This window comes from Halichoerus grypus, chromosome 2 (genome assembly GCF_964656455.1).
Source record: "Halichoerus grypus chromosome 2, mHalGry1.hap1.1, whole genome shotgun sequence".
Classification (NCBI taxonomy): Eukaryota; Metazoa; Chordata; class Mammalia; order Carnivora; family Phocidae; genus Halichoerus; species Halichoerus grypus.
The window spans coordinates 203,264,391-203,286,190 of record NC_135713.1 but is presented as its reverse complement, the minus strand read 5'-3'; the positions used below and the strand labels follow the sequence as shown (position 1 = coordinate 203,286,190).

At 57.8% G+C, this 21,800-nt stretch overlaps 2 protein-coding genes across 3 annotated transcripts; one reads left to right on the top strand and one right to left on the bottom strand.

The window, feature by feature from the left end:
* Window positions 1-5,558: 5,558 nt before the first annotated feature.
* OTOP2 (otopetrin 2) lies at window positions 5,559-13,411 on the bottom strand. Its single transcript, XM_036088749.2, has 6 exons — window positions 13,096-13,411; window positions 12,254-12,390; window positions 11,027-11,085; window positions 10,421-10,560; window positions 7,567-8,447; window positions 5,559-5,729 (listed from the first exon to the last, which is right to left on the bottom strand). The coding sequence occupies exons 1-6, from the start codon at window positions 13,409-13,411 to the stop codon at window positions 5,559-5,561; spliced, it is 1,704 nt and encodes a 567-aa protein (XP_035944642.2).
* Window positions 13,412-14,907: 1,496 nt separating this feature from the next.
* Window positions 14,908-21,201, top strand: USH1G (USH1 protein network component sans). 2 transcript variants are annotated; one of them, XM_036088750.2, is made up of 3 exons: window positions 14,908-15,095; window positions 17,275-18,492; window positions 19,434-21,201. In XM_036088750.2, the coding sequence occupies exons 1-3, from the start codon at window positions 14,932-14,934 to the stop codon at window positions 19,435-19,437; spliced, it is 1,386 nt and encodes a 461-aa protein (XP_035944643.2). In that variant the 5' UTR covers window positions 14,908-14,931; the 3' UTR covers window positions 19,438-21,201. The 2 variants fall into 2 exon arrangements, with proteins under 2 accessions (XP_035944643.2, XP_035944644.2); XM_036088751.2 differs by lacking the exon at window positions 19,434-21,201 and having other exon boundaries at window positions 17,275-18,496.
* Window positions 21,202-21,800: the final 599 nt, after the last annotated feature.

The following is a 21,800-nucleotide window of genomic DNA, read 5'->3' as shown; positions in this document are numbered from 1 at the left end:
TATGAATGCCAAGCACAACATGGGGAACACCATCCTTCCCTTTTTCTCTTTCCCTGAATGTCTCCTGCTACTTCCTCACCTTCCTCAAGCTTTCACTCAGGCCAACTCTTCGTCATGCCTCTCCTGGGGCCAAATATTTGGTCACCCCATACCTGCAGCTCAGGGCCCCAGCCTGGAGTCCAGCACGCTCCCCTGTGGGCCCTTCGGGTACCCATTCCTTGTGGGACTGAAGCTGCACTAGAGAGTGGGGATGCCCTGGGCTTCTCCTCAGCTGACCTGGGAGACTCTCTCACCATCCCCAGCCACCTCTGGTGCTCTCCCTTGGGGCTGCCACTGCCCTTACATGCTTGGTGCTCCGGGCCCAGGATTCCAAGGGCTCTCTGTCCCCATCCTCCAGGCTGTAGGAAGCCTGCACTATCTCAGCGAGTGGTGTCTTCATCCCCACCTCTCCCAGCAGGTAGCTGGGCACACTCCTTGTCTCTCCCCTCAACCCTCCATCTCTCAGGTCCAAACCTGTCCATTCTAGTCCACAAGTCTCCCTCAGATTTTTCTTGACTTCAACCTCTACCCTAGTCCAGGGCCCCCTCCTCTCTCTCCTGGACTGTCTCCTTATCCACTGTGACTCTCCCCTACTTCGAGCCCAACAAAGGCAACCAATTGCTGGGACTTATTTCAATAAGTCACTCAGAGAAAGACAAATACCACAATTTCACTCATATATGGAATTTAAGGAACAAATGAACAAAGAAAAAGGAGACACGAGAAATCAGACTCTTAAACATAGAGAACAAACTGGTGGTTACAGAGGGGAAGTGGGTGGGGGGTGGGTCAAGTACATGATGTGGATTAAGAACACACTTATCGTGATGAGCACTGACGAATGTATAGAATTGTTGAATCACTATATGGTACACCTGAAACTAATATAACACTGTATGTTAATTATACTTGGGTTAGAATAATAAATTTTTAAAAAGGCAAACAATTGCCCTCAGTATAAAGTCCAAACTACCTCGCATGGCCTGCATAACCTTTCAAAACGAAACCAGGCAGTGCATGTTTAGCCTGGGCTTGGAGGCTAGCTTCTGTTGCTTCCCGGTCTGCCCTTGGCTTACCTCTCTAGCACAGTCCTCAGACCCCACTCCCTGCTGTGGACTGTGTCATCTTGCTGCAGCTCCCAGAATGTGCTGGCTTTTTCTCGCCTCCCTGTCTACCCACATCCCATCCTTTGCCCATAATGCCCACCCCCTTGCCCTTTGGCTGATTGCATCTTAGAGCAGAACTCCACCTCCTCTAAGCAGCCTTCCCTGAACTCCATGCCAAGGCTGCACGAGGTATCTCCACTGCACCCCATGCCTGTTGCTGGAGCATCACCTATCATGCTCGCTCCGTTTTAACTCACTGTGCTTTGTTCTGTCTTTGCCTTTGGACTCTGAGCTTCAGAAGCTTTAGCCTTTTCCTCTCTGTAACTGCCAAAAGACCCTCACCACATTTAGTTTTAAAATATAGCCTCTCCAGCCCCCACACTCCCATGTGAACTTGCTCAGTATTTATACCTTCTTTGGTTCTCTTATGGCAAATAGAATAAGAAAACTCAGTCCTCTCTTTAAGATTCTACAAATGATTTTGTCCCCCTTTCCCAGTCCTCTCTGCATCTTTGCTCCAGTTTTCCCCACTCCCTGTCCGACCCTTCTGTCAAACTCGGACACCTGCCATCATGTTGATCCACGCCTAGCCAGAGGGCTCCAGGGCTCCACATTTCTTGTGTGGCTTCCTGCCTCCCCCTTCACTCCCGGAGCCTGCTGTTCCCCTGTCTTGCCTGCTACCCTCCACCAACGGCTCTTGCCCATCCTCACGACCTACCTTAAGCACCTCTCCTGGGAAGCATTCTCTCCCTGCCCAAGCATCTATTGAAAGTGGGTGTGCTGTGGGCATGGCTGGCTCCCCTCAAAGCCAGGAGCTCCTCCAGGGTGGAGACCAGGTCCTGCTTAACTTGAACTCTCCAAACCTAGCACAGGCAAGACACTCTCACTGACTGATTGTGCCATTTTCTGGGGGAGATTTCAGCACCCGAGGCGTGGACAGAAACCCTTCCTTTTATGTGCTTTCCATCCTGGCCCAGCCCAGGAAAGATGATCTTTGTCTTTCCTCCCAGGCTCCCCCCCCAAACTGAGCAAGCATAAGGCTCATAGGGACACCTCCTTGCTCCTTTTCTCCCAACTCTAACTGCTCCTTTTCGGCCTTCCCCAGAATCTCCCTCGTCTTCCCAGGGCAGTATAACCTAATAATTAAGAGCCCAGATTCTGGGGGCTCTTGGGTGGCTCAGCCTGTTAAGTGTCTGCTTTTGGCTCAGGTCATGATCCCAGAATCCTGGGATTGAGCTCCAGGTTGGGCTGCCTGCTCTGCAGGGAGTCTTCTTCCCCTTTCCCTCTGCCCCTCCACACCCGACCCCAGCTCGTGTGCTCTCTTTCTGCTTTCTCTCTCTATCAAATAAATAAATAAATAAATAAAATAATCTTAAAAAAAAAAGAGTCCAGATTCTGGCACTTACTACCTCTGTGATCTTGGATAAGCTACTTAGACTCTCTGTGCCTCAGTTTCCCATGATGTAAAATGGATATACAACTATGGAATAGTACCTGGTACATAGAAGATGCTCAGTAAAGATTTCTCAAATGAACACACGAAGGACTTAATGCATAATACCTACCTCATAGGGGTTTTGTAAAAATTAAATGATTTAATGCATGTAAACGTACATAGAGCCTGTTAGCTATTTGTGCATTTCCTTCCAGTTCGGCCGAGGTCCTGGAGAGGCTGGAAGGGTCAGGATTACTGGTGAATCTCAGGGGCGGTTTTTGCTTGGGCTGCAGGCCTAGAGGGGACACTGGAGGACAAGATTCTGGGTCCACTCTCTCCAGGGTCCTCGCCCTATCTTCCTTATCCTCCCCACCCCAATCCAACCCTCCAACGGTCGCTAGAGGGAGCCCTGAAAGTGGCGAATTCGGTCCGCTGCGGGGAGGGTTACAGGGTGGGGCACGTAGGGGTCTCGGGGAAGAGGGGCAGGGCACCCAGGACTGACAAGGAAGAATCCGCCGCCGTCTGGCCCTTCCCTCGGCGCGACGCCAGTCCAAGGGAGGGCAGGAACACCAAACTAGTTTGTGGGTCCGGTTGAGAGACAGGTGATGAAAGCGGCGCAGCAGTCGGGGCGCAGCGCCTGGCTAGGAGCGCAGGGCCAGCTCTGGGGGAGGCTGCTGAGCCGGGGCTGGGAGCTTGGGGATTTCTCTACGAGCCACTCGAGGGGCTGCGGGGCCTGGGGGCAGCCGCTACACATATGCCTCAGACTGGGCGTCCAGGCAGTCCCAACCCCACACCCTTTTACCCAGCCGTCCAGGTTTTTGCTTCTTTCTGGCCTCGGCACCCACCTTTGCCTGTGCGACCGGCTGGGATGGGGCACGCCCTGCTGACTTTTGTGCGCTCCATCCGCGGAAAGGAGGTGCGGCGCGGGGCTAGAGTTGGGGTAGGGGGCAGAGAGGGGCCGGTTCTCCGGTCTCCAGGTGTTGGCCTCCGCCCAGTCATCCCTCCCTCCCTCCCCTCTCCCTGCAGCCCCTTGTCTTTGAACCCAGTTTTGGGGGCGGAGTAGGTGTGAATGTCAAGGGTGGGCCCGCCGGGAATGTCCCGCCAGCAGTCCAAGGGCGCTCCTTGTGCCCAGCCGGGCCGCCAGGAGCCTTCCTTACCTGAGGCCTGGGCGGGCATCGCGGCCGGCTGCCCACCGACTGCGAGCGCAGCGCCGATCGTCAGTCCAGGTGAGGCCCCCGCACCCGCACGGATACCCCCGACGCCCTCCCCTCGCGGGACTGCGCAGCCGCTGCTCGGGCTCCTCGGCCCATCGATTTTTCTGTTGACTTTGGGGATCTCATTAATCCTTCGTCAATTACCCCGCCAGGGGCTCCAGCCCGGACCGTGCAGCCAATAGCGAGGCGGTTAGGCGGGCGGGCGGGGCGGGAGGCGGTGCAGGCTTGCGGCCTCAGGGTCAGAGGGCCCGCGACCAACCGCCTCCCTGGTGGGGTGGGGTGCAACGTCCTTAAGCCGCAGCAAAGGGGTTCAGGCCACACTTTCCTTTGGTGGCCAAGCAGGGAACAGACTGGACCCCCTCCCCGCCCAGTTCTGGTGTCTTCTTTTCCTGGAGCCCACCCAGCACCCGGGAGGGGTGCGGTCTCGCAGCAACCTCGCCACTCCACTCTCTCTCCCTAAATCGAACGTGAACTTGGGGCGCACAAGAGGCGGGTGGGGAGGGAAGTCGCCGCCTCTGGCCCTCCTCACTCTTCGCACAGCCTCTGAGACCTGCCCCCCTCATTCTGCTGGCAGGGTCCAGGCGCGTCCTCCTCTCAAGTCCCCAGTGCTCCAGGTGCTGCTCCTCCCACCTCTCCCACCCCAGCCCCTACCCCGACCGCCACTCTAGCCTGTCCCCCCTTCACCTGACTGTGGCTGGCCACGGATTCTTCCTCCTCTTCTAGTCGGCAGGGCCTCCTCTTCAATGTCTGCCTGGCTTTTTCAGGTTCTGTCCCTGCTAAATCCATCTCATGCCTCTCCTGGATTAGAAGCCCCAGAGCTTTGCCTCGGGGACCCCCAGGGAGTGGGGGTGGTGGGTAAGAGGAGGCCCCCTGAAGTAAGGTTCGGTGCCCCCCAACACCTCTTAAACTAGAGCAGTGCTTTTTGTGTTATAAACTTGGGTTCCTGAAATATTTTATTTAAAGAAAAAGAAGTTCTGCTGTTCGAAAATTATTATTCTTAGTAGAAAGGCTCTGGCTCTCTTTAGCTCTGTGACCTTGGGCAAGTCACTTTACCTCTCTGGGCCTCAGTTTCCTTCGTAAAATGGTAGTTGGGCTAGGGCAGTCTTTCCTAACCTTTCATGCTTCACGGAACACATATACAAATGTATTTGTCATTTGAGGGTAAGGAGAAAAGGAAGATGGCAGCCTGCGTACTCTGTCCAGCCCCTCCCAGCCACCTAGGTACTGACTGGTCTGTAACCATCTGTAACTCAGATTTGGCTCACCCACTGAAAAGCTTGAGACCTGAAAATCTCCAGGGTTACTTCCAGCTCTGACCCCCGAGATCCTCTCCTGCAATCGTCTCAGATGGGGCAGCTGAGATAAGAAGTGGGGGGCAGGGGGGTGAACTGCAGGTGGTCCCAGCTCCAGGCAGCAGTCCTGGCCAGGCTTCAGGGCTGGGATCAGGGGTGGTGCCAGAGCCGTGGACAGTTCCAGATCTTGCCTGGTCCTAGATACTGTAGGGATAGGTCTCCCCCTCCCTGGTCACTCCATACTCCAGGATCAAGCTGGGGTGGGTGGGTATGTTCTGACTGTGATGTAAAAACTCACCCTGGAAAAATAACTTTGGTGCAAATTCTACCCTGGGCCCCCCCGGGGTGGGGGTGGGGGGTGGAGGATGGTGGGTAATGTGGCACAGGGACTGCCAGCTTGGGGTTCTTTCCTGGGGGTCTCTGAGTGGGCACATGAGGCGAGCTGCACCCCTACATGTCTCTGTCGGGGGCTTCAGGACAACACATAGACCTCCAGCAGGCTGGAGACAGCATGCATACGGTAGAAGATGCCGAAGGGCAGGCAGATGTTGACGATGGCTGCCCAGAGCGAGTAGCCATAGAAGTCCACCTCCACAGTGTTGCTGAAGTGAGGGCGGGCTCCGAAGGCAGGCATGATCCACAGCTGTGAGGAGACAGGGCCGCGTCAGGACCGGGCCGGGACTGGCCACTTGCAGGTCATTGCTGTGGGCTTTGCTGGGGGGTGAGAGGATGGGGGCATCCCAGCCCTCTGGGGTGGTGAGTGGGGAACCTCAGAATCTTGGGCAGGGTTTGGCATTCACTAAGGAGCTCAGAAAATGTGCCAAACTGAACTTGCCCACCCCCAGGCTAAGGCTCCCCCTGCAATTACCTCATCTACCCTGTTATTATGGCTCATTTGTCAGATGGGGAGAAGGGGAAGATAGATGATGTGAGAATTTGGTACAAACGGCTAAATCAGCAGCTCTCCAGGAGAGAGGTGTGCAGGGTGGTGGTAGAATCAGACAGGCCCAGGGCAGGGGTGTCAGGATCCAGCCAGAAGTGTACCCCACCACCACCCTCCATAAGTTCTGTTCTCCAGCTCCGCTCCTTTCCCAGGTCTGGGAGGATGTTAATGATGGAATCCTGCTTCATCTCTGGCTGGAGCTCAGACGGTTCAGGTGTGGGGTATGAGGCAAAGAACAATGGCTTCTAGGCCAGCCCCACCCTCCCCAACCCAAGTTAACTGTGTCCTTGGGCACACACAGCTCTTTTCTGAGCCTGTTTCTGTCCTATGAAATGGAGTTGGAGATGATGCTCCTAGAGTTGACCCAGGAACAGATACCTGGAGCAAAAACATCCTCCCACATGGTGGATCCCAGCCTGCAGGAGGGGCTCTGGGTGGGGGTGGGGGTGGGGGAGGTGAGGGTGGGGCCAGGCTGGGGACAGGCTCCCAGACTGGCCCAAGATATAAGGAGGTCAGAGATTGATGATTACTTTTTTTTTTTTTTAAACAGATTACCTGCAGGTTGGGCAATATTCACAGGGGGAACACACTAAGAATGCACCCAAGTAAGGGCTGTTGGTGTATTTCATGTAGTGTGCACTGGGCTGGGATCACTCTGGAGACGTGCTCTACATTGGGATAGACCCACATTAAGGGTGTTTGTTTGTATATTAGGGATATTTTTCTTTTGGAGGTTATAGCTGAAAGGGCCATTTTTATATTGAGTGAAACTTCAGTAGAGCTGTGTTCTTTATTTGGGATGTACTCACATGGGTCCATGATTGCATATTAGAAATTTCTCCCCTGAGGATTTTATCTACACTGGAGCATTTCTCTATTGGGTTGTAGCCACAGGAGGGGTATTCCTTTACGGGGGCGGGGGGGGGGGCTGTCTTCATGGGGAGTGTGTCTGCCCTGGGGCGAAGTCTGTTGCTAACACACTGAATTTCTCTTCCTAAGCGGTTCTGCTGAATTAGCAGGGAGGGGGTGCTGTTGTGAACGCCCCCCTTCCAGGCCAGCCCACTGCAGCACTCTGCTAAGAGAATGCTCACACTTATGCTGGTCTCTGCTACTTCCTGATGCTGCTCCAATTATTCTGAGAAGCAGGCTGGTCACAAGTTCCCAGGAGCAGTCACACCTTCCACCTAGGGGCAAGGGCACCCTCCCTCTACATCACTTCACAGCTCCCTCTCACTTCTGCCCAGCCCCCATGTCAGCATTCCCTGGGACCCCTCCTGTTCCATCTGCAGCCTAGATGCCAGAAGGCTGGGATTTCATTCTCTCTCTCTGTGCCCTGAGATGCTGTTTGCCCAGGGGCTGCCTCTGACCCTCTCTGAACCTGCTTCTCTCCTAGAGAAGAGTGGGCTGGGGGCAAGACAGAGAAGGCCAAGTGAATAAACCTGAAAGAGCATCCTTCCTTGGCCTTCTCTTCCTCTCAGCCCATTCCCATCTCTGCACCTCCCTGCCCCCCCTCCCCCCGCAACCCCCAGTTACTCACAATGACATTGCAGAGCAGGAGAAACAGAGAAATGTCCTTCAGGCACCGGCGTCTCCAGTGGCCCCTGGGGGCCAAGATGATGGCCATTGCTTCCTGAGGGCCCACTGGGTTGGTGCCAACCAGCCTGGGAGTGGGTGGGCAGGCAGGCAAGGTGTGGAGGGCATCCACGTTGGCAAAGGTAAGGCCATGGCAGGACTCTTTGGGGGTGGTATCATGAGGTTCAGCCCCGGGTGGTCCCCGGTGGAGGCTCTCGATGATGAATACATTCTGGAAGGTGTGCTGGGCAATCATGAGCAGAGCGTGGGCTAGGTTGAGCCCCCCCAGTAGGTCCCTGGGTGTGCCCACCACCACGGCTACGATAGAGTAGTAGGAGATCACATACTGGCCCAGGGCAGCACCCATCAGCAGTGCCACATCCAGTGTTCGAGTGGGGTTCTTATGGTGATCCATGGCCCGGCGATCAAAACGGTAGATGACTGAGCCACTCAAGCTGACCAAGGTCATGAGCCCCAGACAGATGATGTTGAAGCTGTAGTAGATGACCAGGGCCTGCTGGGTGCGGCCCCCCTCCCCACTCACTTGGACCTCATAGATGATGAAGACGGCCAGCCCCACCACGAAGAGCATCAGGCCCAGGATCGGGCCACCGAAAAGGGTCTCCCGGAAGAGGCTGACCCGGGATGGCGTGTGGCCGTGGCCGTGGCCGTGGCCGTGGGTGGAGGAGGCCAGCAGCCTGCCCACATTCTTCCACATGACATACAGCATGGTGGAAGCAAACAGGCTATACTCAATGTTGAAGGGATACAGGTAGAAGTAGCCCTGCTGGAAGATCTGGCAGATGGCTGTGTTGCAGGAACAGTCTCCTCCCACCGAGGTGCCTGCTCGCTCCGCTGTGGGGAGAGAGGCAGAGAGCTGGACCTCCCTCCCGCCTTCCTGGAGAAGAACATCACCTCTCGACTGTGACTTTTGTTAGGGTGGAATCACTGTCTGCCACATTCACCACCGTGACCTGAAATGCCTACGCAGGGCCCGGCGCACATTCATTCCACAAGTATTTACTGAGCACCTGCTATGCGCCAGAGGCTGGGACACATCAGGAAACAGCCAGTGCTCAGTAAACAAAAATCAGAACCGCAGATTCTGCCCGCTTCATCCCATTCCATTCCTGCAGGCAGACATTTCCAATCCTTCCCAACCAGTAACCACACTTGGCTTCCCAAGATAGGCAAGGTTCCTGATAGATGGTGCCCCTCTTGGGAACCCTGAGTTCACGCTTCCTCGCAGCTCTCCCCGGCATCTGACTCAGCCCAGAATGTGAGCTGCTTTGGCCAAGTGTCTCCCGTGACCCCCCCCATCATTTTAGTTTGTAACACACCTATAGGAATCTTGTCCTGTGTCCAGACTGTGCTTTATTGAATGCCTTGGATCTTGGCAAACATCTCTTTGGATCCCCAGAACTATTCCCACTGGTTTTGCAGATGCAGAAACTGAGGCTCACTGAGGTAAAGTGGCTTGTAATGGCAGATCTATTGACCTGGCTCGCAACCCCAGGGCAGGTACCTTCCTAGTACACCTCTCGGCACCCCAGGGCCCCAGCATGTTAAGTTGGCCACCTCTCCAGGTTGTTTTTTTGGTTTTGTTTTGTTTTAGAGAGAGAGAGCATGCGTGTGCGCAGGGGGAGGGGCAGAGGGAGAGGAAGAGAGAATCTTAAGCAGGCTCCACACCCACCCAGCTCAGAGCCCAATGCGGGGCTCAATCTCATGACCCTGAGATCATGACCTGAGCCAAAATCAAGAGTCCGACACTTAACCGACTGAGCCATCCAGGCACCCCCTCCGGGTTGGTTTTAACCATCCTCAGGAACCCTTTGTATGTGCAACATGGCCCTTTATCAGTCCCGATGGGCTGGGGTCTCCTGCTCCATGCTTTCTGTTCCTGGACCCTTCCATACTGGGAGTGAGTGTGTCTTCAGGCAAAATCCAGATGGACTTAGTCATCTAGTCTGGTCCTGGTTAGTTGGGGGGGCCCTACAGAAGTCCAGAGAATTAGGACCAGGGGGCCTGTTGATCCTATTCTTCTTCAGTATAGGATATTGGTTCAGAGCAAAGATGGATCTCAACACTAGTTCTCCCAATTTCAAGCTCTATTTAACCTTTTATGCCTTAGTTTCTGTATCTGTAAAATGGGAATATTAATAGCACTCATCTTGGGGCTCAGTTGATTAAGCCTCTGACTCTTGATTTCGGCTCAGGTCATGATCTCAGGGTTGTGAGATCAAGGCCTGCGCCAGGCTCTGGGCTCAGTGAGGAGTCTGCTTAAGATTCTCTTCCTCCCTCTGCCCCCCCCCCTCCTGCTCTCTCTCTCTTTTTCTAAAAAAAAAAAAAAAAAAAAATTGTACCCATCTCATTGGGAAGTTGTGAGGGTTAAGTAAGGTAGAGTGTTTAGGACACTTAGCACAGCACCTGACACATGGAGCTCAGTAAAGTGTCACTATTGTCATTGTGATGATTATTTCTACCTTCTCCTTGACAGACTCTGTCCCATGCTTCCACCATTGAGCTATTCTGCCTCCCTTTTCTGCCCTTCACTTTGATCACCCTCACCCTTTCATTCTGGAGCCCAAATCCCTTCTTTGGTGGGATGGAGACCTGAACAGTGAGGCCAAGGCTGCATCCTCCAGAAAGAGAAGATGCCCCCTGACACCCTCCCTCTGGTGTCACCTACACCTATACTTCTTCAGAGGCAGAGCCTGGGGCAGGAGGAGGCTCTCCTCTCTCGTGAGGGGAAGGGAGACAAGCACCCCACCCAGGCTAAGGCCTGGAAGTCCCTGGACCAGGTTTAATCTGGAGTGGACACTCACGGTCAGGAGCGAGGCGAAGGTGGCTAGTGTTGCTGTGGGAACTATCATAGGAGTGGGACTGGTGCACGGACTCGTCCACTACGGCTGCCATCCAGATGGCCAGGTTGGTGGTGAGGGTGAACATGAGACCACACCTGTTTGGGGAGGGGGAGCAAAGAGGCCAGTGAGAGGCTGGCCCATCGTGGGTCCCTGGGGAGATGGAGAGCTAGGGAGCTATGCTGGGAGATGATGTTGGGAAGCAAGAAAACAGTCAGGCCCCTGTGTGAATAGAGAGGCTGAGTTTGGAAGGAACACTTAGTCTGGCCAGGATGCCACCCAAGAGAGGGCCAGGGGGTGTCCAGGGGCTCAGACCACTGCTGCTCCCTCTCCTAGAGGAAAGCACATACAGTGCGCTACATAACCCATGCACCCAAACACACAGGTATGAGTTGTAGGCACACACATACACACACCACAGCACAGAGTGGTGGGATCAGGCTGACAGAGCAAAGGGGCCTTGGCTGAAACCCCATGCAGGGTGCAGAAAGAGGCCCCAGGCCCCAGGTTGGAAAGCTCATCCCCAGGGGGGCAAGGATGTTGAGCTGTGGAGCCGGCACTCACCGGGTCAGATCCAGATGGACGTGAATGCAGTCTTTAGAGGAGACCCAGAGAAAGTAAGTCTGTGTTGAGAGAGAGTGGGGGAGGTCATTCACTGTGCAGACAGGCTAAACTCTGGAGAGCCTATGTCCAAACCCAGCAGTATGTTCCCTCCACCTCAAGAGCCCCCATACTAACCTACCAAGTTTATTTTAGCTTTACAAAATGAGTCAGGAGCTTTCTCTCTGTCTCTGGAACAATTTGTATAAAATAGTTCTCTGTTCCTTCAGAGTTTGCAAAATGTTACCTGTAAGCTCTTGGTGTTTTGTTTTGTTTTGTTTTGTCTTCAGGTAGAGTTTTGACTGTCTAGTTACTTATTCCTGGGAGCAAGGCCAGCCTGAGCCTGGGTCTTGTCCAAAGTAGAGAGAATCTCTGGTGCCTTCTCGCCTTCCTTTGGCAACATCCCCTGCCCCAACCCCATCCTTTGTTGTCCTGCAATCCTCCCCTGGTTGCTAACAAATCCTTGTCATGGTATTTGTTGATGTGTGGGTGTCTGTATTTTCATATTACCTGAGAATTCTTCAAATCCGTAAACTGAAAAAGGGTAAAACTATTATAAGTACCAAAGTCATAAATGTGTTGAATTGTGGAAATCTGCACAGCAGGGGTAATGTTTCAGGAGAGGGAACCCTACATGTAGTCATTCTGGTCATGGTGCAGGGATGAGATCTGTTGTGGTCCCAGGTAAGACCAGTCCTGCCTCAGCTCAATCAGATCTTTCAGCGTGTTATGTACGCAACAAATAAAAATATATATACTTGAACTTGTTTGAAAAATCCCAGGTACAGGATACCTATTTCCTGAACAAATACAGAACATATGGGCTGTAGCTGAGGCCAAACCGGCCATGCCCACAGCAGGACCCTGGGCTGAGATTGGTGCCCTCTACAGGCACCTAGGGAGGGCGAGCCAGGTTCTAGGAGACATGGCAGCTGTCACAACTCACACATCTTAGATGTTAATACTGGCACTGCTTGCGTTGAAATGAAATCACAGGGCCCCTAAGTAGGAGCTCACATTTGGATATTACTTCATTACCAAGTGCTTCCAGATTTATGGACTCATGTGATCCACACTACAGTCCTATCCCCACCTTACTTGATTGCTCAGGGTAGAAGAGTAGAGATCTTCTGACCTCATGCCAGGTGTTGGCTCCTTTCCACCACACTCAAGAACACTCCTCCTACCTACCTGGACGACGACAAACACAGCCTGGGTGAGAGGGTGCAGGATCTTGATGGCCGACTGGCACTCAAAGAAACTGGAGTAGTAGCCAGTCTTGAAGACATCCATGACAAGAGTGCAGATCCCAAACAGCACCAGTCCACCTGGGAATGAGGGGTGGGGGATGGGTAAGAGAGGATGGTTTATAGATCTGAGGATGGATGGCTAGATGGGTGGTTGGTTGGATGGTTGGGTGGATGGATGGAGAGATGAATACGGTAGGTGGGAGGATCAATGGACAGATGAATGGGGTGGGTGAGAGGATGGATAAATGGCTGGCTGGCTGGATGTAAGGATGGATGGATGGATGGATGGATGGACAGGTGGATAGTTGGATGATGGATGGACGGATAGGTGGGTGGGTGAATGGATGGATTGAAAGATGAATGGGTGGATGGAGGATGAGTATAGGATTGAGTGGGTGGATGGATGGATGGATATCTTATTGAGCTCCTATCTCTTTGGGGCTGCATGGATTGGGGGGAGAATGGCCCTAGGTGGGCTCTTTCAGTTGCAGCTGTCATCTGTTCTCTGCTCTCCATCAAAGGGCTCTCCCATGACCACCCCTTTTCAATCTTTAGGAAGAGCAAAGAAGTTCCCCTCCATCCCTCACTTCATTTTTCTTCCAAGACTGTTTCCCTTCCGCTTCTCTTTCAACCGCAGCCCATTTCATCTTCAGCCACATCTGCCCCCCCCACCCCGGGAATTTCTCAGCCCCCTACCTTGATGCGCACTCCACAATTCCTCTGAGAGTCCCAGGCTCTGGCTCCTCTCCTACCCCCTCCCCACCCCCCCACCTCCCCTGGCACCTCGGAGCCAGACGGGGCCGGCGTGCGCGTCCCGGTAGGGGACGGCGTCGGGGCAGCGCACGGTCCGGAGGAGGTAGAAGAGGATCCAGAGGGAGGCGAGCAGCATCATGCTGGTGAGCAGCGCGAACACGTCGGTGTCATACACCGCTACCTTGTTGAAGGCGCCGCCACTGATGAGCGTGCAGGCGAGAAGCAGCACGTTCACGGCCAGCAGCACGGATAGCAGGCGGCCGCCCTTCTTCCACACCTCGCGGGAGCCTGCCTGCCGCGCAGCCGGCGGGCTCTCCTTGGGGCCCGGGGCCGACTCCTCGGACATGGCAGGGGTGACTGGGGGAGGTTGGACGGATCACTGTGGAGGAGAAGCGGACAGGACCCCAGGTCAACCCCGAGGGCTCTCCTTCTCCCATCTTCTCCCTGGATTTAGGAACTGAGAAGTTCCTCACCCGGAGGGTGGTGGCTGCGGGTGGTGGAGGAAGCGCTGGGGAAAGGGGAGAGAAAAGCCGACCCTTCGGGTCCCTAGCTCGACGACTGAAGGAAGAAGAAGCGGCGGCAGCCCCGTCGGACCCCGTCCAACGTCCCCACTCCCCAGTCCGTCGACCATCTGGTCCGGGCAACCCACCTGGCTGGGCCGGGACCCCGCGCTGAGCTGGGGGTCAGGGGGCGACGAGCGTCTCCTCTCTCCCACACCGGGCTGGACGGGCACTTTATACCGGGGAGGGCAGGGTGATTTACAGCCGCGGGAGCTCAGCTCCATAAATCTCTCAGTCCCACTCACATGATCCATCTTTTCTCCGAGCTGAATTTAGGGAACAGAGAGCGGGAGCCAGATAAGGTAAGATTTATATTTACCCGTTAAGAGGCGCCCCCTCCCCTGCCGTCCCGTCACCTTGGCGCGGCCAGGCTTGGGCGCAGCCCTGCACTGCGGCACCCAGAGGGCACCCCGCCCCCGGCGCCCACCGCGCCCTCGCGTCCCGCGGTCCCCGCCGTCCAGAGCCCCGAGTGCTGATGCTCAATAGACTCCCCAAAGGCCCGCAGGCACCCCGACGCCCTTCCAGCCCCGGCGCACCCTATACCTTCCTGCTCCTCAGTTGCTGCCCCAAGATCGGGACCCCAGTGCCCCTTTCCCCGACACCCTCACAGTGATCGAAGTTCCTTCTTCCTCTCTCCCTCCCCGCAGTCTTCTGCTCCGCTGGAAGCTGCGAAGTCGGGCTTGGGTAGGAAGTTCGCCAGCGGCGCGCGGAGTCCGCGTGCAGGCTTCTAGCGCCCCCTGCTGGAGCGCGGCTCGCCGACCCCCGCGCGGGCGAGGGGCAGCCAGGACTGCCCGGCGCTCCTCGCTGTCTGGGCGTCAGTCCTCCTACCCGTCCTAGGCCCACGGTCCTAGGGATCCAGACTGCCCGCAGACACCCCTCCCCAGCCCTTGGCCCTTCCTTCGACGGGTGGAGACATCGGGAGCCGCAGAGCCGGGGATCCAGTGAGGACAGACCTCGTACTGTCCCCAGACTGGGCCTCATGGGGCGGGGCGCTGGGGTCACCACTTTTGGAGCGAGGGCAGGGCCTCGCGTGGGTCACCCCTGTGCGCTCGGGAGCAGGGTGTTTAGGACCCAGGGGCAACCCGGGGGCGGCTCTCTGGGCAGCGGGAGATCCTTCCCCCCCGCCCTTCCCGGGGTGAGCGGCTCAGATGTCCGAGTAACTGCGGCTGCGGCGCGCTCCGCAACCTCCGTCAGCGGCAGCGGGGGCCCCCTTCCCCAACCCCATGCCTCAGCCCTAACTCCGCCGCCCTCCCCCGCGGGGGGCATTTCCCCGCGCCCCCTGCCCACCCGGTTCAAGTCAGGCGCCATGAACGACCAGTACCACCGGGCGGCCCGGGACGGCTACCTGGAGCTCCTCAAAGAGGCCACCAGGAAGGAGCTGAACGCCCCGGATGAGGATGGCATGACTCCCACCCTCTGGGCTGCCTACCATGGCAATCTGGAGTCGCTGCGTCTCATCGTGAGCCGAGGGTGAGTACCCACCTTGTCCCTGCCTAAGCCCCCCAGTGGAGGCGAAAGAGAGTGTTCAGGCCCCTCCGGCCCCTGAGACAACTCCCCAAGACTCCAAGGTATCTTCCCCCTCTCTCCTCTGAGCTGCCCTCTTCTCTATCGGACTGACCCTAAGGTGGGACCCTGGAGCCTGGCAGTTGTGGGAGGGGGACACAACTCGAGGCATATGACATTTGTGACCTGGCTGTGGGGCTAGGAGGGGAGGGACTGGGTTTGGGGGCCCATGATTATGGGAGGGGCTGCAGAGTGAGCGGAAGGTGGGAGAGGTCTCCTGGGTGGGGGGTGGCACCTGGAAGCAAGAGTGGGGAGGGAAGAGAAGGGGCATAGGCCTCTCGAGGAGAGGCTCCTTAGTGCCCACTCCCCAGCCTGCGGTCTGAGGGGTGCTGCACCTCCCCGCAGGCTGGAGCTCTCCCAGCTCTCTCCCAGCTCATTCTTGGGATTTATGGGCACTGTCCCCGACACCAAATGTCAGTGGGTGTAGCCGCCTCATTAACTCCCTCTGTGCCCCTCCCCCAAAGCAGGCTCACTCTGCCTCCTTTAGGAGTTGTCTGGGGGGAGGAGTGGGCCTAGAGTCCAGGTGTCAGGGCCAGGGAAGGGATTTGAAGGTAGCAATGAAGGAATTCAGGGACCAGGGCCGCTGATGTGGGCTCCCGGGGCTGAATGACACTGTGGACAACTTCGCCAGCCTCCACAGTTTTATACAGAGAGGTCACCTGGTTGAACTGGACACCTGGGCAGCTGGACAGGGAAAAGGAGTGGAAGACATGCCCGAGGACGGTTCATAGGAACATCATAGGAACATAGGAACATAGGCCCTGGGAAATCATGGCGGAGGGAAAGGGGCCCAACTGGCCCTGGTGCCAGATGCTGCCTGTGGCCTGAACATGTGGTGGGTGGCAAACCCCTTACCCTCCCTCTGAGGCTGCTCCTCAGGCCAGCAGCAGGTGGGAGCAGCCCCTAAAACCAGGCTGCTGAGCCACGTTCTGAGAAGCCCAGGCTGGCCCCTTCCCACACCGAGAGCACGCAGTGATCCTGCCATCCTGCCCCCCATCAGAGAGGTCCATGGGAAGAAGGGCAAAGAGTGCCTTCCTGGTGCACCAAATCCCCCAACTCATACAGAGAGCAAGCGTTGGTGCCGGATGGGGTGTGGGCCAGATGCCAAACTGCTCCTTGCCACATTGTCCTGCAAAACTTGGCGACCAGTAGGGGAAGTGAGGAGGGGGTTGTGGGGGCAGCTGTTGAGACAAGGGGGTGATTCTTCCTCCAGCCCTGTGGGGTGGCCTCGTGGCCTCATTAGTGGGAGGCAGAGGTGCTGGGCCAGGCCCCTGTGGGAAGGGAGAGCTTGGAGGAGCCAGCCGAAGCATGCCCAAGGGGGCACAATCTGGTGTGGAGGGTGTTGGAGGGTGCTGGGTGGGTCCCCGGGGCAGGCACACGCCAGGCTGCCTGACAAAGCTCCCAAAGATGGGGCAGCCCCGGGGAAGGGAGGGCCGCTGGGCCCAGGTTGCCCGCTTGCCTCCTCCTCCCCTTTGGTCCTGGCTGCCCCCGCGCTCCCCTCCCAGCGCAGGCCAAGACCCGACACCTGCTCTCACACGCAGCCTTGCCAGGCCTGGCCCTGCTCCCCGCAGACGTGGCCTCGCCTGCCGACACGCAGGCACACACCCTCACACACACTCACCCAGGGCTCAGGCTCCGCACCCACCACTCTCTTGTGTCCTCTTTTAGGGTGACCCCTGCACCCACAGCCACACGCACCACCACGCCTGCCTAGAGACCCAGACTCGGCCCTGGCCCACCACCTCTCTGGGCCAGCTCCCCGCTGGGCTCCATCAATAATTCATTCCTTTCTCTCTGGGCATCAAATATTTATCCCCTGAGATTCCCAGCCATCAGTTCTCTTGGGGAAGGCCCCGCCCTGGCCCCGCCTTTTCTGCCGCCCCACCCCCTGCAGGCCTGGGGCCATTTCCGCCTCCGCCCCCTCCCCCCCTCCCCAGGTCCGTCTGGCATCTTCTGGAGTCGGAGGAGACGTCTCAGGCCCTCGGGTCGCGCCGGTGTGCCCGTGGGGCATCACCCGCAGCCAGTGCCGTCTGCCCGCCCGAAACTGCGTTGGCTCATCACCCCTCCTTGCGTGTCCTCCCTGCAGGGGTGACCCAGACAAGTGCGACATCTGGGGCAACACGCCCCTGCACCTGGCAGCTTCCAACGGCCACCTGCACTGCCTCTCCTTCCTGGTGTCCTTCGGGGCCAACATCTGGTGCCTGGACAACGACTACCACACGCCGCTGGACATGGCCGCCATGAAGGGCCACATGGAGTGCGTGCGCTACCTGGACTCCATCGCGGCCAAGCAGAGCAGCCTCAACCCCAAGCTGGTGGGCAAGCTGAAGGACAAGGCCTTCCGCGAGGCGGAGCGGCGCATCCGCGAGTGCGCCAAGATGCAGCGCAAGCACCACGAGCGCATGGAGCGGCGCTACCGCCGCGAGCTGGCCGAGCGCTCGGACGCGCTCAGCTTCTCCAGCCTCACGTCCAGCACCCTGAGCCGCCGGCTGCAGCACCTGGCGCTGGGCAGCCACCTGCCCTACTCGCAGGCCACGCTGCACGGCACGGCCCGGGGCAAGGCCAAGATCCAGCGGAAGCTGGAGCGGCGCAAGCAGGGCGGCGAGGGCACCTTCAAGATCTCCGAGGACGGCCGCAAGAGCGTGCGCTCGCTCTCGGGCCTGCAGCTGGGCAGCGACGTGATGTTCGTGCGCCAGGGCACCTACGCCAACCCCAAGGAGTGGGGCCGCTCCCCGCTCCGGGACATGTTCCTCTCGGACGAGGACAGCGTCTCCCGTGCCACGCTGGCGGCCGAGCCGGCCCACTCGGAAGTCAGCACCGACTCAGGCCACGACTCCCTGTTTACCCGCCCCGGCCTGGGCACCATGGTGTTCCGCAGGAACTACCTGAGCAGCGGGCTGCTCGGCCTGGGCCGCGAGGACGGGGCGCTGGACGGCGGCGGCGCCCCGCGAGGCCGGCGGCAGAGCTCCCCCAGCCTGGACGACGACAGCCTGGGCAGTGCCAGCAGCCTGCAGGACCGCAGCTGCGGGAAGGAGCTGCCCTGGGACGAGCTGGACTTGGGCCTGGATGAGGACCTGGAGCCCGAGACGAGCCCGCTGGAGGCCTTCCTGGCTTCCCTGCACATGGAGGACTTCGCCTCCCTCCTGCGGCAGGAGAAGATTGACCTGGAGGCCCTGATGCTGTGCTCCGACCTTGACCTCCGCAGCATCAGCGTCCCCCTGGGGCCCCGCAAGAAGCTTCTGGGGGCCGTGAGGAGGAGGAGGCGGGCGCTAGAGCGCCCGCCCGCCCTGGAAGACACTGAGTTGTGAGTGCCCCGAGCCTTGGGGGGATGGGGAGATAGGGGCCTGGAAAGCCTTGGGGAGCCATGGAGGGGAGGATCTGCCTTTTAAGGAGTGTGTGTGTGTGTGTGTGTGTGTGTGTGTGTGTGTGTGTGTGTGTGTGTAGGGGGCTAATACCGTATTTCGTAAAATCTAAGCCCCCATCAATAACAAGAGGCCCCACTTAATTTGTTTACCCCCAATTCTGAAAAAGAAGCTGCCAATTTAATGAGGACAGGAGGCCTTCTTATCATAGCTAATGTAAAATAAAATGCACCTCAGTTTTGGAGGTACCAAAATGCCCCCAAATGGGTGTTTCAGTGTGGAGAGTGCCATACAATAGAGTAGTCACAGACAGGACGCCTTGAGCCCTCCCATCTCCTGGGTGCTAGAGATGCCCCTGCTCGTGCCCTCTTACTGAGTCCTCCCCAGCTTCCATGTGCAGGGGCTGTACCATCCCCATTTTCCAGGAGAGCAAGTGGAGGCTCAGAGGGTTCCAGCCGCTCACCCCAAGGTCCTGCTGCTGCTTAGTGCAGAGCCTGGGCTTGATCCCTGGTCTGTGTGGCTCTAGGGCCTGCTGACTCCCATGGGAGGACAGTTGTCACATTCAGAAGCGGTCAGGAGGAGCCCAAGTCTGCTACCACGCTGGTGGCCTGGCCCTGCCCCGACCCCTTTCTCGTGGTGTCCCATGAGCCCAGCAAATGCTGCCGCCTCCTTTTGGTGTCTATGGCCTTTACCCTGCATGGCTGGGCAGGGGTGGGTGTGGGGAGACAGTCTGGTTTAGAGTTTAGGGGATGGGGAGGACACCCCCTGGCCAGTGGCCCCATCCCTGACCTGTCAGGGTTAGTTGTTCAAAAGGCTGGTCTTGGTTTAAAATGATATCTTGAAGGCCCTTACCTGAAATCTGTTTCTGTGTCTTTCTCTACAGATAACAGAGCACTCCTCTCTCCAGACCAAAATGAATTGCAAGTTGCCACAACCCACCGTGGGGCCATGAGGTCCTCACAGTCGCCAGCCCTGAAGCCCCCCCACCCCTCCCCAGGAGCAAAGACCATGTGGGTCATCTCCTTTGAAAGCCTGGCCACACTCCACAGCAGAGGTGTAGCCTGGAAGTACCAGCAAGGGGTCCCGGAGCCCTTGAGCCCCGCCCATCTGAATGGCCCCCAAGGACTTGTGGATTCGAGGGAAGCCAGCCCCAGAGGAAGGGCGGGGTGGGGGGGGGACCCCTGGGGCCCCAGGGAATAGATGACAGGCTCATTAGAGCTGAATGGGAGTGTGAGGGGCGGGCATGGCCAGTCCCAGGGGCCACTGTCTCTCCCCACCCCTCCTCCGAGGGTCCTGCTGTTGTGCTCAGGCTGGAGACTTGCTCACTTCCTACATTTTTGTGAAGGGAAGAGTTTGGGCTGCCTCCCCTCCCCCCATACACCCTAGAGAGGAGGTTTCTGGCTAGACTCTTCAGCCAAATGTCCTGACTTTAATCCCCACCCTGTCCCAAGCACAGCCAGCCCCCTTCTCCTTCACCTATTGGCCAAGCCACTCCACCAAGGGAGGTGGAGTGCCAGGCTGGGGTGGGGGGCGGGGGTGACTGGCACCCTTACCGGCTCACCTTGTGGTGTGGCCCAGCCTGACTCTGCCCTCCTCACCATGCCCTCCTCCACCCTGCCTCCAGCCCAGTCCCTCCAGGGACCCCAGAGGGTCCGGGCAATAGATGCAAGGTGCTAGAGCGATGCGCCGCAGTATTATGGCCCCTCGGCCTGGTGGGCGTGCTCTGGGCTGGAGAAAGGCAGCGGCCAACTGCCTCAGCGTCTCCCAGGCCAGAGACAGGCAGAGACTGGGCATGGCTGGGGGTCTAGCCTCTTTGTGGGCCAGTCGTGCGATATGGACATGGAAGAGCCTGAGGACGTGGATAATCTAAGCTGCTGACTGTCCCCGGGTCCCCAGGGCTCTGTGCATGCGTGTCGGTGCGGAGGGCTGGTTGGTGGATTTGCCTCCAGGGGTGGAGGCGGCCGGGCAGCTGCACGGTTCTGCGGGGGAGCGCGCCAGCGAGAGCTCAGCAGCGTCCCTGCTCTGAGGGCGGTGAGCCCAGGGGAAAGGCCAGCCCCGGGGGGCCCTCAGACATGTGTCCTGAGGCATGTGTCCTCGGTTTTCCAATCAGCCTGAGGTCACGGCTGCGGGAGAGCTACTCAGGGGTGCTCTCACATGTGTGTGCACGTGCACCCCCCACACGTGTGTGCCCTTCCTGCTCTTTCAGCAGCGGACCCCCGTCCCTGACCCTCAGCTTGGGAAGCGGCTCCCACTGGGAGCACTGCCACAACGCCCATCTCTTTCCTGGGCCCCCTTGGCCGGGTCAGGGGACTAGAGAACCCCCAGAAAATGCCACAGGCTTCCCTCTGGGGCTTCTGTGTCTGTGCCCAGAGCGGGGGCCATGGTGGAGGTGGTTTCTGTTCCCACATGCGGGCTTGGCCGCCTGCCACTGCCACCCTGAGCCCACCCCAGTCCTCTTCCCTGTTCTCTGGGCCTGGGGCCACCCCCAAATGCTGACTCGACTTTCTCAGAGCCCCAGGTGCTGCCCTTTCTCTTCTGTCCCCTGTCTGTGTCCTGCCTCAGCCTCCTCCCGGTTCTCCCAGTGCTGGGGTGGGGCAGGCTCTGGGATTCCCACTGCCCTACAAAGTACCCCTCCCACAGGCTCATTATAACTTTTGTAGAGAATGTTCTGTATCATTGTCATGCCTGTGTCTCATTCTTTAATCACTTGGGGGTGGGAGAGGGAGAAGGTCTTTTTGTACCTAAGAGGACTTGGTCCTCATGGACCCCCTGGAGGAGGTCGAGGGAGGGATGGTTGGTCATGCCCCCCTCATGCATCCCTGCAGGGCCTTCCCTCATCCCTGGGCCTTCACCCTGCTCTTTCTCAGCCCAGAATTCGGAGCTGATGGAGAGGGAGCATTCAGAAGAACCGGGACAGGAGAGCCAGAAGCTGAGTGAGGAGGATGATCTGCGCTCCAGCCCTGTTCCCAGGTCCTGCAGCTGCTGAGGGCAGGAGGACACTTTCCCCCTTCCCACCAGGGCCTGCCTGGCCTTCTCCAGACATGGGCAGAAGCTGTACCCAAGGAGGCTGCCACCCACCTCCCAGGCCCCATGAGCCCTCATCTCAAGGCCCCCGCCCATCCTGGGAGGCCACCAGTGTCGTCCCCATTTCCCTCATCACCCCAGGCAGCTCTTGGGGCAGACCTATTTAGAACCCTCCTTTCTCCCCGGGAGGTAAGGCTTCCCCTTAAGCTGGAGGACAATAGCCTCT